This window comes from Sapajus apella, unplaced genomic scaffold, assembly GCF_009761245.1.
Source record: "Sapajus apella isolate SASKATOON/1434 unplaced genomic scaffold, GSC_monkey_1.0 scaffold137, whole genome shotgun sequence".
Lineage (NCBI taxonomy): Eukaryota > Metazoa > Chordata > Mammalia > Primates > Cebidae > Sapajus > Sapajus apella.
The window spans coordinates 2,207,735-2,225,198 of NW_022437077.1; the positions used below are offsets into that span (position 1 = coordinate 2,207,735).

The 17,464-nt window shown below is 38.7% G+C and overlaps 1 protein-coding gene and 1 long non-coding RNA gene across 3 annotated transcripts in view; both read right to left on the reverse strand.

The window, feature by feature from the left end:
- The window catches only part of STK4 (serine/threonine kinase 4), a 105,611-nt gene extending 88,147 nt beyond the window's left edge, over nt 1-17,464 (reverse strand). For both annotated transcript variants that reach the window (XM_032263612.1, XM_032263613.1), the window contains exons 1-4: nt 17,338-17,464; nt 11,708-11,788; nt 5,442-5,570; nt 2,661-2,775 (exon numbers count right to left, since the gene is read on the reverse strand). In XM_032263612.1, coding sequence (XP_032119503.1) covers nt 2,661-2,775; nt 5,442-5,570; nt 11,708-11,788; nt 17,338-17,372 — 360 coding nt within the window. In that variant the 5' untranslated portion in view covers nt 17,373-17,464. The remainder of the gene's footprint in view (nt 1-2,660; nt 2,776-5,441; nt 5,571-11,707; nt 11,789-17,337) is intronic.
- Nucleotides 8,956-11,707, reverse strand: LOC116540213. Its single transcript, XR_004264348.1, has 2 exons — nt 10,424-11,707; nt 8,956-9,755 (listed from the first exon to the last, which is right to left on the reverse strand). It is a non-coding gene; the product is annotated as an uncharacterized LOC116540213 (long non-coding RNA).

Consider the following 17,464-nt stretch of genomic DNA (forward strand, 5'->3'; position numbering starts at 1 on the left):
CTAGTAGCCACACTGAAAAAGGAAACAAGCAGGAGCAGTGGCTGGTGACTGTGATCCCAGCTACTCAGGAGGCTGAGGCAGGAGGATCATTTGAGCCCAAGAGTTCCAAAATGCAGTGACCTATGATCATACCACTGCACTCCAGCCTGGCCAATAGAGTAAGAGGAAAGAAAGAAAGAAAACAAGAAAGAAAGAAAGAATCAATTTTGATAATCTATTTTACTTAACCATTTTATTAAAAATATTATCACTCCACCATGTCATCAATATGAAAAAATTAAAGACTTTTTTTTTATAATTTTTTGGTAACAATTCTTCAAACTCTGGTGTATAATTTATATTTACAGCATATCTCAGTTCAGACTAGCCACATTTTAAATCCTTAATAATCACATGTGGCTAGTGGATATCGTGGTAGACAGGGTAGAGTTTTAACACTTAGCAAAATAATGTGTAGTAATTAAAAATCACCACTTAGTAATTAAGTTAAAATTTACATAAATAAACTAATATTACAATGGCAAAAAAACATCAAAAGTGCCATCAAAATTAATTTTGAACTGGCTTAAAATAACTGAAATAAAATGACTTGATGCTACATGTAAGAAGCCCTGAAGTCCAATTTTTAATTCAATAAATTATTCCAGTTTTGGAACTTCTTTTTATATATCTTATGTTAGGATATTATTCCTAGCTAAAGAACTTGCTATTTGATTAGGCAAACACACTAATTCTGAATAATGTAAATCACGAAGATAGTATATGAATAATCCAAAGGTTATAACTGTTTTAAAACACTCCCACCTTCTAATTTGTGTAGCACCTCACAATTTACAAAGTACTTTTATATATTTAATTTTCCCAACTTTGCAAATATGTAATATAGGCATTATTCTTATTTTTCTTATTAAGAAAAAAAAAAACTTAAGGCTAAGATTTCCCCTGCTTTTTCTCTTATCCAGTCACAATCTACACAGAAGCCAGAGTTAACTTTTTTATTTTCTGAAACAGGGTCTCACTCTGTTGCCCAGTGTACAGCAGCCTTAACCTCCTGGGCTCAAGCAATACTCCCACTTCAACCACATCATACCCCAAAAGGAGCTGTGACTATAGGTGCATGACACCACATCTGACTAATTTTTTTTTCTTTTTTCTTTTGTAGAGACGCATTCTCACTATGTTACCCAGGCTGGCCTCAAACTCCTAGGCTCAAGCAATCCTCTGCCTCAGCCTCCCCAAGTGCTGGGAATGCAGGCGTGAAGTGGCACACCCAGCCCCAGAGTTATCTTTCTAAAACACACATCAGATGGCTTGCTCACATGCTTAGAATCCAGCAATAGTTTCCTATTGTACCTGGGATAAAATTGAAACTCATTCCTATGACCTACCATATCCAACACAATCTAGGCCTGCCCACCTGTCAAACCTCATCTCCTACAGCTTCTCCTTGGCCTATTCTCTTCTAATCATGGTAGCCCTTCTAGCACTCAGACATGCCAAACTCATTCCAGCCTCAAGGTCTTTGTGCTGGTTATTGCCCACCCTGAATGTTCCTTCAGGACTCTTAGCTCCTTTCTGTCATTTGAGTCTTCCTGTAAATGATACCACTTCTGAGTGACCGTCCTCAACTATCTACTCTAAAATAGCCCACCAAGCACTCTCCATAACTTTACCATCACTTCCTCCTCATTCCTTTTCTTCATAGTATTTATCATTATTCTATCTTTTCTATTAATGGCCATCATAAATTTGTTTTGTTGCCCTATTCCAAAGTGCACTACCATGACAGCAGAGTTGTCATCTGTTTTATTTGCTACTGGATCCCTCAGGCCTAAAGCAGTGTTCAAGAAATATTTACTGAATGAATACATAAAGAGATTAAGTAACTGAACCAGAACTAGAACCCGTGACTCCTAGGTCTTATACTGGCAACCACAGTTAACAGCAAATAATCTTTCATAAGGGGATTATTCTCGATTAACAGGAAATAAAGGAAGTTAATCTGTGAACATGCTGGGTAGAAGCAGAAACCCAAATCCAAATCCAAATTTAAACATTTAAAATTCATTCTATAACCAAGATTTAATAGTCATTTTTTTCCCAGTAAGAAATAAGCAAAGCATGCTAAAAAAATCACAGCACTAAATTGGCATTAAAACTACCACATTGCCAGGCATGGTGGCTCATGCCTGTAATCCCAGCACTTTGGGAGGCAGAGGTGGGAAGATTGCTTGAGGCCAGGAGTTCAAAACCAGCCTGGGCAATATAGTGAGACCCTGTCTCCACACACACACAAAAAAAATTAAAAACAAAGCAAAACATTAGCTGGGCATGGTGGTACACACCTGCAGTCCCAGCTACTCAGGAGCCTGAAGTGAGAGGATCACTGGAGCCCAAGAGGTAGAGGCTATAGTGAGCTACGACTCTGCCACTATACTCCAGCTTGGGTAACAGAGTCAGACTTGTCTCATAAAAAAAAAAAAAGAAAACAAAAGCTGTCAGACTTAAGAGACATAAAAGAGTAAAGAGGGAAAAGAACCATGGAAAAGGGAAAATCTGGCAGTCATCTCTCTGGTAGGAGAACGCACCGAAAAAGAGGCCAGAGAAAAAAAGATGGCATAAGAGACTAGCAGCTGCATTGTTCTAGAAGGTAAACCTACCGTTTTATTTCGTAATCGAATGATATCAGATACAGAACCAGCCCCACAGTACTCCATAACGATCCATAAGTCTGTGTTCTTAAAATAACTGCCATAATATTTGACTACATGATGGCTGGAGAGAGAGAGAATACAAATTAATAAAATGGCCTTCAAACATCTCTTAATTCAGGCTGTTAAGTATATACAAATTAATTCCTCATCTGGAAAGATCAATTACTCATAGTTAAGGATAAAATGGGCAACCTCCTGATAGAAATGCAAAATGGTATAGATTTTCTGGAGGGTAATAAATCATCAAAGTATAAAAAATGGGTGGGTCCTTTAATCAGCATTTCTATGTCTACAATTTATCCTCAAAAAAGAATTACAAATGTTCAAAAAGTAACAATTACCATCATAGCACTATTGATGAAAGTGGAAATTTAGATATCATCTAAATGTCCATTCAACATTAGTGAGTTTTTTAAAGAAATAATAATACAGCCATATAATATCATGAATCTATGAAAAATGTTATAGAGGAGTATTTGATAACATGAGAAGATACTGTGTTTACAAAAACAAACAAACAAGTCAGGCTAATAAAACAGTAAGTACTGTAAAACTCCAAAGAGATCTGGAAGAATATGTATATCAAGCAGTATTTAACAATGATGATTTCTCCAAAGGGAAAAGTGATTTCATTTTCTTTTCATTTGAATGTTTCTAAGAAGTCATATGTACTTTTAATGAAAACACACACACACACACTACAATCTATTATAAAGCAAAAATGTTCAGGATCAAACCTCAAATGTTAGGTCTCAAGCTGGAAGAGAGATACCAAACAAAAACTTTCAGAGAAAAATCAAATACCTCATTAAAACGAAATAATGTGCCCTCTGAGAGCTGCCGCTTTAACTGGCTAGACTGCTGTCACGGCCAATTAAAGTTTCATAACAACTGATGCTCAAACCAAATTGGCTTCATTAACTCAGAACTCAGAATTTCCTGTTCAAACCTTGGGAAACATGCCAGTGACAAGGACAGCAAAACACACACACACACACAAAGTATTAATGAAAAAGTGTCTAAATTAATGAAAAAATGTCTAAGGTAAATATCAACACATTTGCTCTCCCTGTAATACAGGACTTACAGGAGTTAAGTACTGTAGGCCATTACTAACAGGTATTTACTACTGGAATATAGTCTCTATAGTCTTGCATTGTTGGCTAGATTCTCCTGTACATATATATGTACTGAGCCTATCCAATTAGTCTATAAACTCCCAGAGCACAAAGACTCTGCTCTGTTGCTGTATTCCTTGCAGTGCTTAGCAGAATAGACTGTTCAAAATATCTCTTCTCTAATAAAGACATTTCCATACCCTGTTTGGAACACAGCTTCTGCAAAGTCTATTGAAAAGTGACAAAGTCCCAATTTGCCAAATGGAAAGAACTTCCAAAATGTATCTCAAAGAGGAGAAAATGGAAAACTGCCACCTTCATCTAGTCAATCCAATCAAGAAAAATGGGGACTTTATCTAGTAGACAGTAATCACAAAAATAGAAGGGAAAAAAAAGGAGGAAGGAAGAAAAGAAAGGGCTGTATTCCCAAGTCTGTGAAATTGAAAGGCTTCTGGACTAATTTTCTGGTAGGTAGCCCCACCTACCCTAATGTAGAAGTTTTACAAACAGGAGGTACTAAGTTGATCTGATAACCAAAAAACCTTCCGAAGAATGAATGCAGCCTCAACTGGAAGAATTTCTCACCCATCTTCAACTCCCTAGAGCTGGCATTGCCCCTAACTTTCTGTTTGTCTCTAAACAGTGCTGGGGAAGCCTCCTCTGTCAGTGACCAACCCATGTTGTCATGGAATTTCAGAACAAACCACGTGGTTTTCTGTGGTTGCCTTTTGGTCTGACTTCCTGCTTTTATAGCATTTGACAAATCTTAGTTCCTCAAAAATAAATACTTAAGTACTCTCAGCTAGAATAATTTTTGTTAATGTGAAAGAACAAACAGTAATATATACATAACTACTCTCTTTTTATAGATTTACCTGATATTCTAAGGTTTCTAGAACTAAAAAACATTTGAATTATCTGTTCTATCTCTGCAGAAATGTTTTCTCAATAGGAAGTAAAAAAGATCATTATCACACACACACACACACACACACACACACACACACACACACACACAAAGCAAGCACCACCTTCTGCCTCTTCTTCCTAATTTCTAAAAGGGCTCACTGAAAAGAAAAAAAGCCAGGCACAGTGGTTCGCTCTTGTAATCCCAGCACTCTGGGATTTGACTGAGGCAGGTGGATCATTTGTGGTCAGGAGTTCAAGGCCAGCCTGACCAATATGGTGAAACTCCGTCTCTACTAAAAATACAAAAAAATTAGCAGGGTGTAGTGGCACATGCCTGTAGTCCCAGCTACTTGGGAGGCTAAAGCATAAGAATCGCTTGAACCTGAGAGGCAGAGGTTGCAGTGAGCTGATTGTGCCACTACACTCCAGCTTGGGCAACAGAGTGAGACTCCGTCTCAAAAAAAAAAAATAGAAAAATTGGGTGAAAAAAATGCCATGCACAAATAAAAACTACACAAGTTTAGCTACAAAAAAACCTTTTTCATCATAACTTTTTTCTGAAAAGAACATGTACAGTGATTCCATTGAATTCTCCCTTCTGCAAAATATCTAAGTAAATGTGTCGCTAGGTGTCAAACTCTAAACAATCACAGCAAATTCAAAGCCACATTCTCCCCAAAGGAAGCCCATATGCCTTTACCTGTCACATTGCTGCATTATAGAGATTTCTTTGATTATCTCCTGCAGGTCTGATTCCACAGGAACTTGCTTAATAGCAACAATCTGACCAGTCTCTTTATGAATAGCTTTGTATACACTGCCATAAGACCTATAAAATTGGGAGAAGAACATTTATAAACTCAAAGCAAGCCAAGATATAAGAAGTGGTAAAACACAAGCAACTGATAGTTCTAATGCATATCCCTAAGTGCCTAATACATATACACTTGCAAAACTAAAATAGCTAAAATATTTTGAGGGGGAAAAACTGTCACGAGAACTACAACGAAATGGCATCTTGAAAGCTTCACATTCAAAGCATATGTTCTCTGAAACCAAAGCATATGTTCTCTCCACATCTATACTGGGATACAATATGGAAGTGGCAGTCTTTGTTTTATTGCATTCACTCTGGTACCTACCACAAGATCTTTCTGTCCTTGCTCCTCTTACTTAAAATAATTCTTAAAATATTATGGGAACTAATTAAAATCTAAGCCTGTTTAATGTCAGTATCAGGTAAACACAGCACACACACACACTCTTTGCTTCCTACTCCATCTTCCCTTAACAGCTTAGTACCAAAATAAAGTTTATGTATCTAGTCAATTTGGAGACTATAAGACCACTAGATGTAGAATGTAAAGACACTGGATTTGAGTCTTACCAACAATACATTTTAGTTATCATTTATAGACACATTATTAACCTTGTTGTACCTGAATTTTCTCAACTGTAAAATGACAACAATACAAACTACCTTATAAGATATGATGTTATCTCATTTGTGATGGTCAAATGAGATACCATCATCACTTTATATAGATTACATTTTCACTGGAATCCTGGGCAGCTGTCAGTGAAATAATACTGAGTAAATTGTCTTTCATAGTTCCCAAACACACCTGTATCTTCATACTGTCTTGGTGAAAAAAAATCAAAATAACAGTGCCACCTACTATGTCAAAGTAGTGAAATACTCTAACTGCCAAACAGATGCTCAAGAACTGTTACAATGTGAAAGGAACATAAAACTTTTTAAGTCTATGCAGAGCACATAAAAAAATTTCCATTCCATTAGAAGCTGTCATTCTTGTAAAACTAGCACAATGATCCTTAAATATGGAACCAAATACTTTTTGCCAGAGAGAGCCTCCTGCGGAGCATGTGTGAAGGACACAATCACTGTCCCGTCTTCCTTGCTAAAATAACCCTCTAATTTGTAACGGTGGTGATGTGCTTGGTCCCAGAAGATATACTATGATAGTCCAAGCCAATCACAGAATTCCTATTTCCTTCTGCCAGTGACTGAACTAGTGATAAACATGTCACCCAGTTCTGGCCAAAGAAATCTGAAGGTAATTCTGCTGAAGGGTTTCTGGGAAAGACTTTCTTCCCTGGTAGGAGACAAGCACACAAGAGTGCCCATCTCCACTTGCCCCTTTCTTTCTTACTTTTGTTAATGCCATGAGAGGGATGATGCTTAAAACTAATGCAGCCATTTGAGACTATGAGAATTACCCAGATGTCAAGCCATTCTCAAGCCAATTAACCACTTCTTGACTCTCACACCCCCAGATGTATTTAGTTATTAATGTCTCCATTGGTTAGCCACTGTTTGTTGGGTATTGTTACTTCCATCCAAGGGCACTTTTGATATATTAGCTCCTGTATGTCTGAAACTGTCTTTATTTCACCTTCACTCTGGAATGATAGTTTGATTGGATACCAGATTCTCTGACAACTTTCCCTCAGCACTGTTACTGCAGTGTTCCAACATCTATTCTGGCTGAGAAGTCTGCTTTCATTAGATTATCACTGTCCATGGGTAATCTCTCCATAGTTTTTAAGGTGTCCTCTTTATCCATAACAGTCTACTATTGTACTGTAACATAACTAGTAGTTGATCTGGCACTTCATACACTTCTTCAATCTGAGGGCTCATGTCTTTCCTCAAGAATGAAAAATTCTCAGCATTATTCTTTGATTATTTCCTCTATCACTTCTAGGATCTTCTTCTAGAATTCCTACTGAAACTGTATTTGACCTCCTCAATCTATGTTGTCTTCCTGGTTTCCAAAATTGTATTTCTCTCTTCTGCATTTTGTGATCAGTCTCATTTCTATCTTTCAATTCACAAATTCTTTCAGTCTGTTTAGTTTACTGTTCATCCAATTTATTGGGCTTTTAGAACTTCAATTGTTGTAGTTTTCATTGTCAAGATTCCCAACATTTTATTTGCCTTTGGGCAAATGTGTTAATAATCATGTTAATAATCTGATGTTCTTATCCCCTCCTTGATCTTTTTGAAAATTATAATCATATTAAAGCACTTTTGAGACTGCTCCTCCATTATTTCTTTTTTCTTCAATGTGAATTCTCCCATTCTGTGGAATTTCTCATGGCAGTGGATTTCCTTGTATGGATTTCATTTTATCTTGAATGATTTTCCTCTATATAATACTCACTGTCAGATGGTTTCATGGTTCCCTTAGTATAGTCGTCTGGGCTGTACAACTTAAACGAGGTCTTATCTTCAGAGTTTGGGGATTTTGCCCTTCAAGATACCATACTTAAATACAATCCAAGCTCAGTTCCTATTATCGAACCAGTATATCCACTTTTTTTCCCTAGGCCACAGGCAAATGACACTTTCTGATGGCAGTCAAGCAAATTTATTTCAGCTTTAGTTCATAGGTGGAGGGCTGAGATTCAGCCCCCAACTTCATGTAGGAAGCTCAAATGCAATCTTTTGACAAGGATAAGACATGCTTTAGTCTCCACTTATTATTTAGATTTCTTTCCTATCCCTTGTCCCTAGCTGTCTATATATCCTTATATTTAAAAGAATTTTCACTCATTATTCTTATGTATTAGAAAGTTCTCTGCATATACTCATTCAGCAACCTTGACCAGAACCTCCCTGGATAGCAAGGAAAACTCCAATAGCTCATAGGAAATTAAGATTCCTGGCCGGGCGCCGTGGCTCATGCCGGTAATCCCAACACTTTTTGAAGCAGAGACAGGTGGACCACCTGAGGTCAGGAGTTCAAGACCAGCCTGACCGACATGGAGAAACCCCATCTCTACTAAACATACAAAATTAGCCAGGCGTGGCGGCGTATGCCTGTAATCCCAGCTACTCGAGAGCCTGAGGCAGAAGAATCACTTGAATCTGGGAGGCAGAGGCTGCAGTGAGCCAAGATCGTGCCATTGCACTCCAACCTGGGCAACGAGAGCAAGACTCCATCTCAAATAAAAAAAAAAAGAAATCAAATGAAAAAAACCTGCACAGTCTGAACATGTACCTCAGAACTTATTATAATTTAAAAAAACACAAAAACCAGATTCTTGATTCTATGTACTGTATTTACAGTAATCTGAAGCGGGGGGTTAGAAGATTTCAACAATCACACTCACAAGCAAGTCCCTTAAAACTTGATTCCCTACAACAAAATGAGATGATTCAATGAATTACAACTGACAGCAGAGAATGGAGAAGTAGGTGTTTTACATAAGCCATGCAAGGCAAGGATCTATGTAGAAAAATGGAAATACTACAGTATCTGAGGACAAATTAACCAGGTACAAGTCTTAACAACAGTGCTCATTTTTTATGAAACCATGGGCAAGATGCTTTTGTTATCCTTCTATGATAAAAACTAAGTCAGTCTGTACAACTTTGAGAAGAAAAAAGGTGCTAGGCTCCACTTCAAAACACTTCCCAAGTGCTCTCCACTCATCCTGGTCTGGAGCTTTGACTCCACTCTGCCACAGATCCATATGATTTCCCCACAACACAGAATGACTGCAGATTCCAGAATCCAACAGTTCCTTTAGCCAGAGCTCATTTTACAAGACACAAGTCAGTAAGAGTTCACAATCCATTCATTCTCCAGAACAATTTAAGAATAGCATTGCATCGCATCACGTGTATGGAAAAGAAGTGTAGTGAAGGTCTTCCTTCAAAATATTCCTAGTTAAATGAGGCTTGCTTAGGTTCCTTCAATCAGAATGACAGAAATCCAAGAAATAACAGAAATCTGGTATCATTTAGAAGAGCAGTAAGGTGATAGCATGGGAAGAAGGATCTGAAGCTTTGTTTTCTCCCTGGTGATATCTTCACAGGGAAATTTCCACATTCCTTACAGACAACATCCATAGATCTAAAATGCAATTTGTCCAGATGCAGTGGCACACGTCTGTAATCCCAGCACTTTGGGAAGCTGAGGCAGGAGGATCACTTAAGGCCAAGAGTTGAGACCAGCCTGGGCAACACAGTGAGACCTTGTCTCTACAAAAATAAATAAATAAACAAATAAATAAAATACAATTAAAAAATCATAATTAGCTTTTTTGTTTACATTATATTCCTGATATATTCTGTGTCTATAGTTTTCCTTTGACATTCCACAAACCCAATCAGCCCAAACAGAGCTACCTGTAAGAACACCTAAATGCACTTTAAGACTTGACATGATGAGGTCTCAAAAACGCTTCAGTTGATACATTTAAAAATAGAATAGTAATAGTTGCCACTTACTGAGCATTTATTATTGTGACAAGCACTATGCTTTACCCCAGTTACCTCAGGTAACAATATAACTCTATGAATCGATATGTTATTATCCCGAATTTACAGATGAGGATTGTGAACCTCCAAAATAGTAAGCAATTTGCTCAAACTCATGTGTCTATTATGACCAATAAACAGTAAAGCAAGGATTTTAACCCACGTCTGCCTCACATTATAGTAGTAAGAGCAAATTTTATTAGAAATGAGAGAAATAAGTTAGTCACAGTCAATTATGCCTATCAGTTTTTATCTTATTCTAAGGATAACTTATGAGCATTGTTAGATTAAAGGCCATGGCCTTGCTGCCTAAGGAAAATAGCAAAGATACCAAGCTAAAGCTGAAAATGGCAGGCAACAGATGCAGAGGGACTGTCATTTCCCCATACCTTTAATAATGCCAGTCAACTGGCAGTCTTCGGATTCATCTTGGACTTGTCTTTTCACAGCACAGCTGGTGTGTCATCTTTTACTTCCCTTCTCTGCTTGATTTCTTGCTGGATTCCAAAGAGTATTTTTCCAACTTACAAAAAGACGATGACTAATGTTTTTTACAAGGAGGTAAATCATGAAAAACTACTTCATGTAATCCAGGATTGGGTTTAATGTTGTAAATCTGTGTCCTAACACAAAAAATACTAAACCCCAAAAACTATAGAAATGGGAAGGAAATGATTTTAAAGAGCATATAGTCATCAGTCAGTAGTTGTTTTTACAAGTTAGTATGTTAGGTCTTCCCTTGAACCAGAAATACTCCCAAGGGATTAAAAATAGACAGACACAGACACACACAGACACGCGCACACACACACACACACACACTTATACATGCATAACCTGTTTCTGAAAGATACACAAGAAGCCGCTACCCTGGGTGCTTCTGGGTAGCTAAGAGACAGAGGTAGGAGGAATCTTTTTTTTTTTATTGTATGCATCTTAATTTTTTTTTTAATTTTGAGTTATATGATTGTATTACCTATTCAAAAATTAACAAGAAAAACTTAAGACATGGTGTCCTTAACATTTTAATTTCCTCAACATTACAAAAGAAGGAATAAATACACAGGATTGAATTAAAAGGATATATAAAAGTATAAAAATTATGTAAACTTTATTGTATCATGAAAGTCAATGATGGTCACTGCACATTACTAATATTGCTCATCAGTGTTTTATAAACTCATTAACAAATCTGTGTTTCAAGAAATCCACTGGCTCCCAACCTGGGATTGTGGGTCTCCTAAGTAGCTGCGAAGGTGGTACTAGTCCTTGATTTCTTTATTATATTTCACAAAGGTGCAAATATTAAAATGCTAAATTCCACTAATTTTCATTGAAACAGTTATTGCATACCAATCGGAAACTATGAGCAGCAAATAAACAAATTTCTGATGGAATTATAATCGAATTAGTGTTATCTGTTAAGTAGATAAAATCATACAAACCACAGATTCTACAAAAGAGAACACAATAGAAAGTCTTTGTATTAAACAGACCAGAAATCACTAAATCTGTCTATAATAGTGATTGGGGTAGAGTGAGGAAGGACATCACAAGCTATAAATTTACCTTCCACCCCTTCTAGAGCCATGCTGAAAGGTTCATATCCTCCTGATTCTGGGGCAGGAAAAAGACTGGGACCCACTGGCCTACCACAGTTTCTTTACACTCACCCTTCTCCAAGTTTCTCTAAAACATCAAACACTTCTTCTGGTTGTTTGGTTAAACTATCTTCATCCAATTTTTTCAGCTGCCTGTGAATGAAGAAACATAAACACAAAATATATTTTATTTGCTAGCAACTAGAACATAGAATATATCATTTATTTTATAATTAGCATCCCAGGAACTTCTCTATACAGTCTTCGCTAGTAAGACTTTTTAAAGAAACAGGGTTTTACTGTTGTCCAGCCTGGTTGCAGCCGTGTACAGCTCACTGTAACCTCAAATTCCTGAGCTCAAGCAATCCTCATGCCTCAGCCTCCCAAGTGGCTGGGACTACAGGCTCCTAACACTATGCCTGGCTAATTTTTTTTCTTTTTTGGAGAAATGGAGTCTCGCTATTATGCCTATACTGGTCTCAAACTCCTGGCCTCAAGCAATGTTCTCACCTCAGCCTCCCAAAGCACTAGGATTACAGGCATAAGCCATCACACCTGGCCTGAGAGACTGTTCTAAAAGATGACACTTGTTCTGGGTCACTCTGATAAGCAAAATCAGGACCAGCATATGGAGGGATGCCAAGAGTCAATCTTTAGTTCAAGTCGTGTAAGAATTTTCTAACAATAAAAGTTGTCCTACATAATGGTTTGAACTGCCTTAAGAGGTCCCTAGGTCCCCACTACTGGAAAATGTAAACAGAAAATGAATTGTTATGTGGGCCAGACATAGTGGCTCACTCCTGTAATCCCAGCACTTTGGGAGGCCAAGGCAGGTGGATCACTTGAGGTCAGGGAATTCAAGACCAGCCTGGCCAATATGGTGAAACCCTGTCTCTACTAAAAATACAAAGCTCAGCTGGACCTGGTGACACACACCTGTAATCCCAGCTACTCAGGAGGCTGAGGCACAAGAATCACTTGAACCTGGGAGGCGGAGGTTGCAGTGAGCCAAGATTATGCTACTGTACTCCAGCCTAGATGAGAGAGACTGTATCCAAAAAAAAAAAAAAGAAGAAGAAGAAGAATTGTCATGTGGCCGAAATGCTGTAGATTCAAGCATTCGACGTATCCTTCAAAATCTACTTAAATCTTGAGATTTCATGAATTAAAATGATGTAACTATTTCTTCAGAAAAAGTGTTTAATGTAAGGTAACTATGAATTGAAACATAACTATGAATTGGACCGGAGACTAAGGAAGACATAGGAAACCTTTGCTCTCCAATTAGCAAATTTTTTTGTAATTTTGTCAAAACACATAAATTCTGTAGGTATCACAGAAACAGAAAGGGGAAAGTATACATTTAGACATGATCAAAAGTGAAAAATCACTAGGCAGCTGAGAGTTTCAAACAGTCTCACAAAAATCCTCCCATGAGTAGACACATACCTTTGACTAGTCTCAAAAATTAAAGGTACTTAGCTGCTCACAACTTCCAGATAGTTCAGATTTCTCTGACTATGCTAGACAACCATAACAAACATGCGGGTTTTTAACGCTGAGATCTCTGAAAATTATTAATGAGCTTAAAGAAGGAACTTGCCAAGAAATACGTGTGTGTGTGTGTGTGTGTGTGTGTGTGTACTCTACACAATGGCTTCCTGAAACTACAAAGAACAACAAAGAATAGAGAGCTCAGGAAATGGTGAAATATGGAAGTAGTCGCACTAGAGACTTCTTTGTAGAAAAAAGGTTTAGATTAGCTGGATAATATCAATTATTACAAGAAAAGACTTAAATACACACACACACACACACACACACACACACACACACACACACACGTACCTTCCTAAATAAAACAGGTTAAAATCAGAAGATAAAAAATAAAACAAGCCAACAAAAATCCTGACCACATCAAATGTATCTACCAATAAATGCTGATCTCAAAAGGCCAATCTTACAGAAGTTTATGAATATCAAGGGCTATGTACTAGAGAAATAGAGAACCACTCCAAGTCAAAACTGCCTTAACTTGATACAAACAAAACAAAATGATCACAGTGACCTTTGAAAATCAAAAGGTCCTAAAAATTAAATACCAATGACATCATAAAAACTCCTACCTTCAAAATGAAAAGAAATGAAGTGAAACTCCTCTTAAACTTCAGAACTGAAACTTCTATAAACTCAGAAGTCATAATGAACATCTCATATGCCAGGGGTTTTTTTGGTAAAGCCCTGAATTGTAACAATGGACAATACCTTATTTCTCAAGTATAATTAAAGTTTTATAAACAGCTTATATAAAGGAAGATCAAATATGTTTCTTTGAAGTGTTGACTCTCTGTGGTTTACAAAATGCAAAACTCACTATTTCAACTACTTCAGGGACCACATAACAAAGGAAATTGCCACTGCCATGAGAGAGACAGCTGCAAGCCTCTGATAATACTTTGACAGACAAACTTTATATGACGGCTCAGCTACATCTTTGAAACAACTATGTGGCTTTTTGCTTGTTTTTGATCTGGAGCTATTAAAAACAACTTGAACTTAAGGCACTATTACATCTCTGGTGCCTGATAACCAAGAAGTGGTCAAAATATATTTGCCAAATAGATTAACAAATGTAATGATAGGAATCAAGAATTTCATCAGCAATCTCTGTGAATTACCACAATGAAACAGAATTTCACCTAAAAAATATTACTAAATTATCAACAAATAGGATTACTATAAAAAATATTTTGGTAAGTGACTCATAATGATATTTTATACCATGACTCTTACAGAACAAACACTATTACCAAAACAGTCTGACTCTGATAACACAGTTCTCTTACCTGGGACTTCCTCAGGTCCTAGACAGTCTCCAACTTGCTCATAAATGAACAAGCCTGGTCAACAGAGCATCCATGGACCAAATACTGGTGGATGCTCCTCTCCTAAGTCAGATGGCCACGTGGATGGCCAGCATCCCAGGAATGCACCCTACACCTTCCACTATACCATTATCTAATAACAACTCACTTTTTAAAATCGTAAATTCCTATATGAGACACCAATCTGTCATCATTCACTTAATCACACACACACAAATGTCAAACTCATGAACACAAAAGGCATTTCCTGCACTGGGGTTGTTGGAAACACATGCTATCTGAATTTCTGAAAGACCCCGATATCTTTCCAAACACAAGTAATGGTGTCTATGAAGTAGTCACAGGTTTGGCTAATTCTCAAAGCTTTCTCCCATTTCAGAACTCCCATAAAGTTCATTTTATGTATAACTATCTCTTTTTCCACACAGAATTTGATATGGATTACAACAAATATATATGATAAGCTGACAAAATTTTTAATGATAATAAAACTGTGTCCCCAGCTTAACCCAACTCATATGAGTCCTAACACCCACCACTTCAGAATGTGACTATATTTGAAGATAAGGCCTTTAAAGAGGTAATTAAGATAAAATGAGGTCACATGGGCATGCCCTAATCCAATATGACGAGTGTCCCTATAAGAGGAGATTAGGACACAGACATGTATGGAGGGAAGAACATGGAGACGCAGGGAGATGGCCATCTACGAGTCAAGCAAAGGCCTCAAAAGAAACAACTCTGACAATGCCTTGATTGCAGATCTCTAACCTTCAGAAAGGTGTGCAAATAAATTTCTGTTGCTTAAACCACCCACTCCATGATACTTTGTCATATCCTAAAAACTGATGCAAATGATAATAAAATTGATCTGCTTCAAATTAGGCAGTCCACTAGTTATAATGAGCAGGGAATCACCAGTCACTTAAGAACTCAGTCCTGTAATGCTCTTCTCTTGCACTTTTAATACATTTTTTTAAAATCCAAAAGGTGCAGGAATGAGCATGCCAAGAAAGTTTAGACCTTTGCCCAAGATTACGTAACACAAAGCAAAGGGGGAAACAAAACTCAGATTCCTAATCCACTTTTCAATTAAAACAAGGCCTGAGAAAGAAACCAAGAAGAACAAACATAGTTCAGAAAGAAACATAACCAGTGTGCATTTATAATTGGATCACTGTGGTACCATAGCAAATATTTGCTAACATACACAGAGACCTGTGAAACAGGGGTAGTTTCAGAGAGGTATTGGAGTGAGGCAGTTAAGAGCATGGACTTTGGACCAGACCCCACAGATATTAAAATACTAGCTCCGCCTCTTACTCGCTATGACTTCTCCCAGCAAATCACTACCCTGTCTGTATCTCAGTTTTATCATCTGTAAAACAGACATATAGGAATATCTACCGCACAGGATTGTAGTGAGGTTCAAATGAGTCAATAAACTGAACCATTTGAAGTTACCATTTTATGGTTCAAAAATGGTCAAATATCAGCAACTTCATATGCTTCAGTAGGAGACATGGAAAGCACTTAGAAGGGTGTCTGGCACCTGGTAAGTGTAATATGAGTGTAATTAACCATTACTACTACAGTCTTAGCACACTAGGCTAGCGTGAATCCGAAGCCCATCCTAAACCACCTATTTGCCTTCTGCAATGTTTGTGAACTTCAAACACCCCTAAGCTCGAACAACGCCCAAGAGTGCTGTCCAGATAGTCAGTCCCTTCTCTTCACCTCTTGGTTGCCCTGCACTTCCACACCCTAAACACTTCCTTCTTTAGGCTCATTCTGCTGCAGGAAGTCAGACGTCTCTGTGAAACAGAAGTAACCACACTGCACCTCAGAGAAGCATGACTCCTTCGGTCTCTACTCCCTACTTTTCTCCAGATGTGGCAGAGTGGTAAAAGATCCAAGATGTCCAGAGGGGAAATCCAGGAGTTGAGATTTTCTAGGATCAGCCACCATCCTGATCATGACCTAAAGTAACTTCAGGTACCACTAGGATCTGGCGCTGATATACACAAAACAACTGAGGCCTGAAAAGGGCACAGTCTGGTCGGGTTCAGAGATCCAGAGTAAAGAAGGAAACACGTTTCCCAACTCTTCTGGACCTCAGTCTGCCCATCTCGAAAATATCCTCTTATTACCTTACCTACCTCCCAATGTCAGGTTCTGAAGGGCTGAGGAGAATCTGAAGACCATTAAGAAGACACTCTGAACATCAGTAATAAAAGATGCCATCCTACAGTGGGGTCACCACCAACAGCAACCTCTCAAATGCTGCCCTCCACCCTCCCCTCCCTTGCTAGACCGTCAACCTCTCTTCCCATGCCTTCAGCCTTAGGCGCAAAGCTTTTCCTCTCCACAGATCCCCAAAACTGCACCCCTCAAGTGGGACTTGGGACCTTTAAAAAGTCCACCCGACCTTCCTCTTGGCCAGTTCTCGATCTGCCTCCTTAAAGAGACCCTTCACAGGTTCTCACCCTGCTTCAGTATTCTCCCCACTACCTCCGTGGACAGCCTTCCCCCGAGTGGCCCGGCCTCAGCAGGTACTCTCTCTAACTTGTCCCCACGTTCCTCAGCAGAGTGTCCCCGCGGCGAGTGTTCCCTCTAACCGGTCCCAAGTCTAACCCCTTAGCAGATGCTCCCCTCACCAGGACCCTCACCCACCAGACGTCCCCCCCCACTCAGCAGGTGCCCCATCAGCTGGGTCGCTTCGCTCCGGGGACTCCCACACAGGTGTCTCCCCGAAGCCAGTTCCCGCCTTTTCTTCCCCCGTCCCCTTGCCCGTCCTCTTAGCTAGTAGCCCCTCACCGGCGCGGCGGGTTCCTCAGCTGTACCGTCTCCATGGCGCTGCCGGCAGCCGCCCAGACCCGCTCACTGCTCCATCCTCCCCGCGGACCTCCCTGTGCCCGCCCCGCAGACCCACCCACACTTCCGC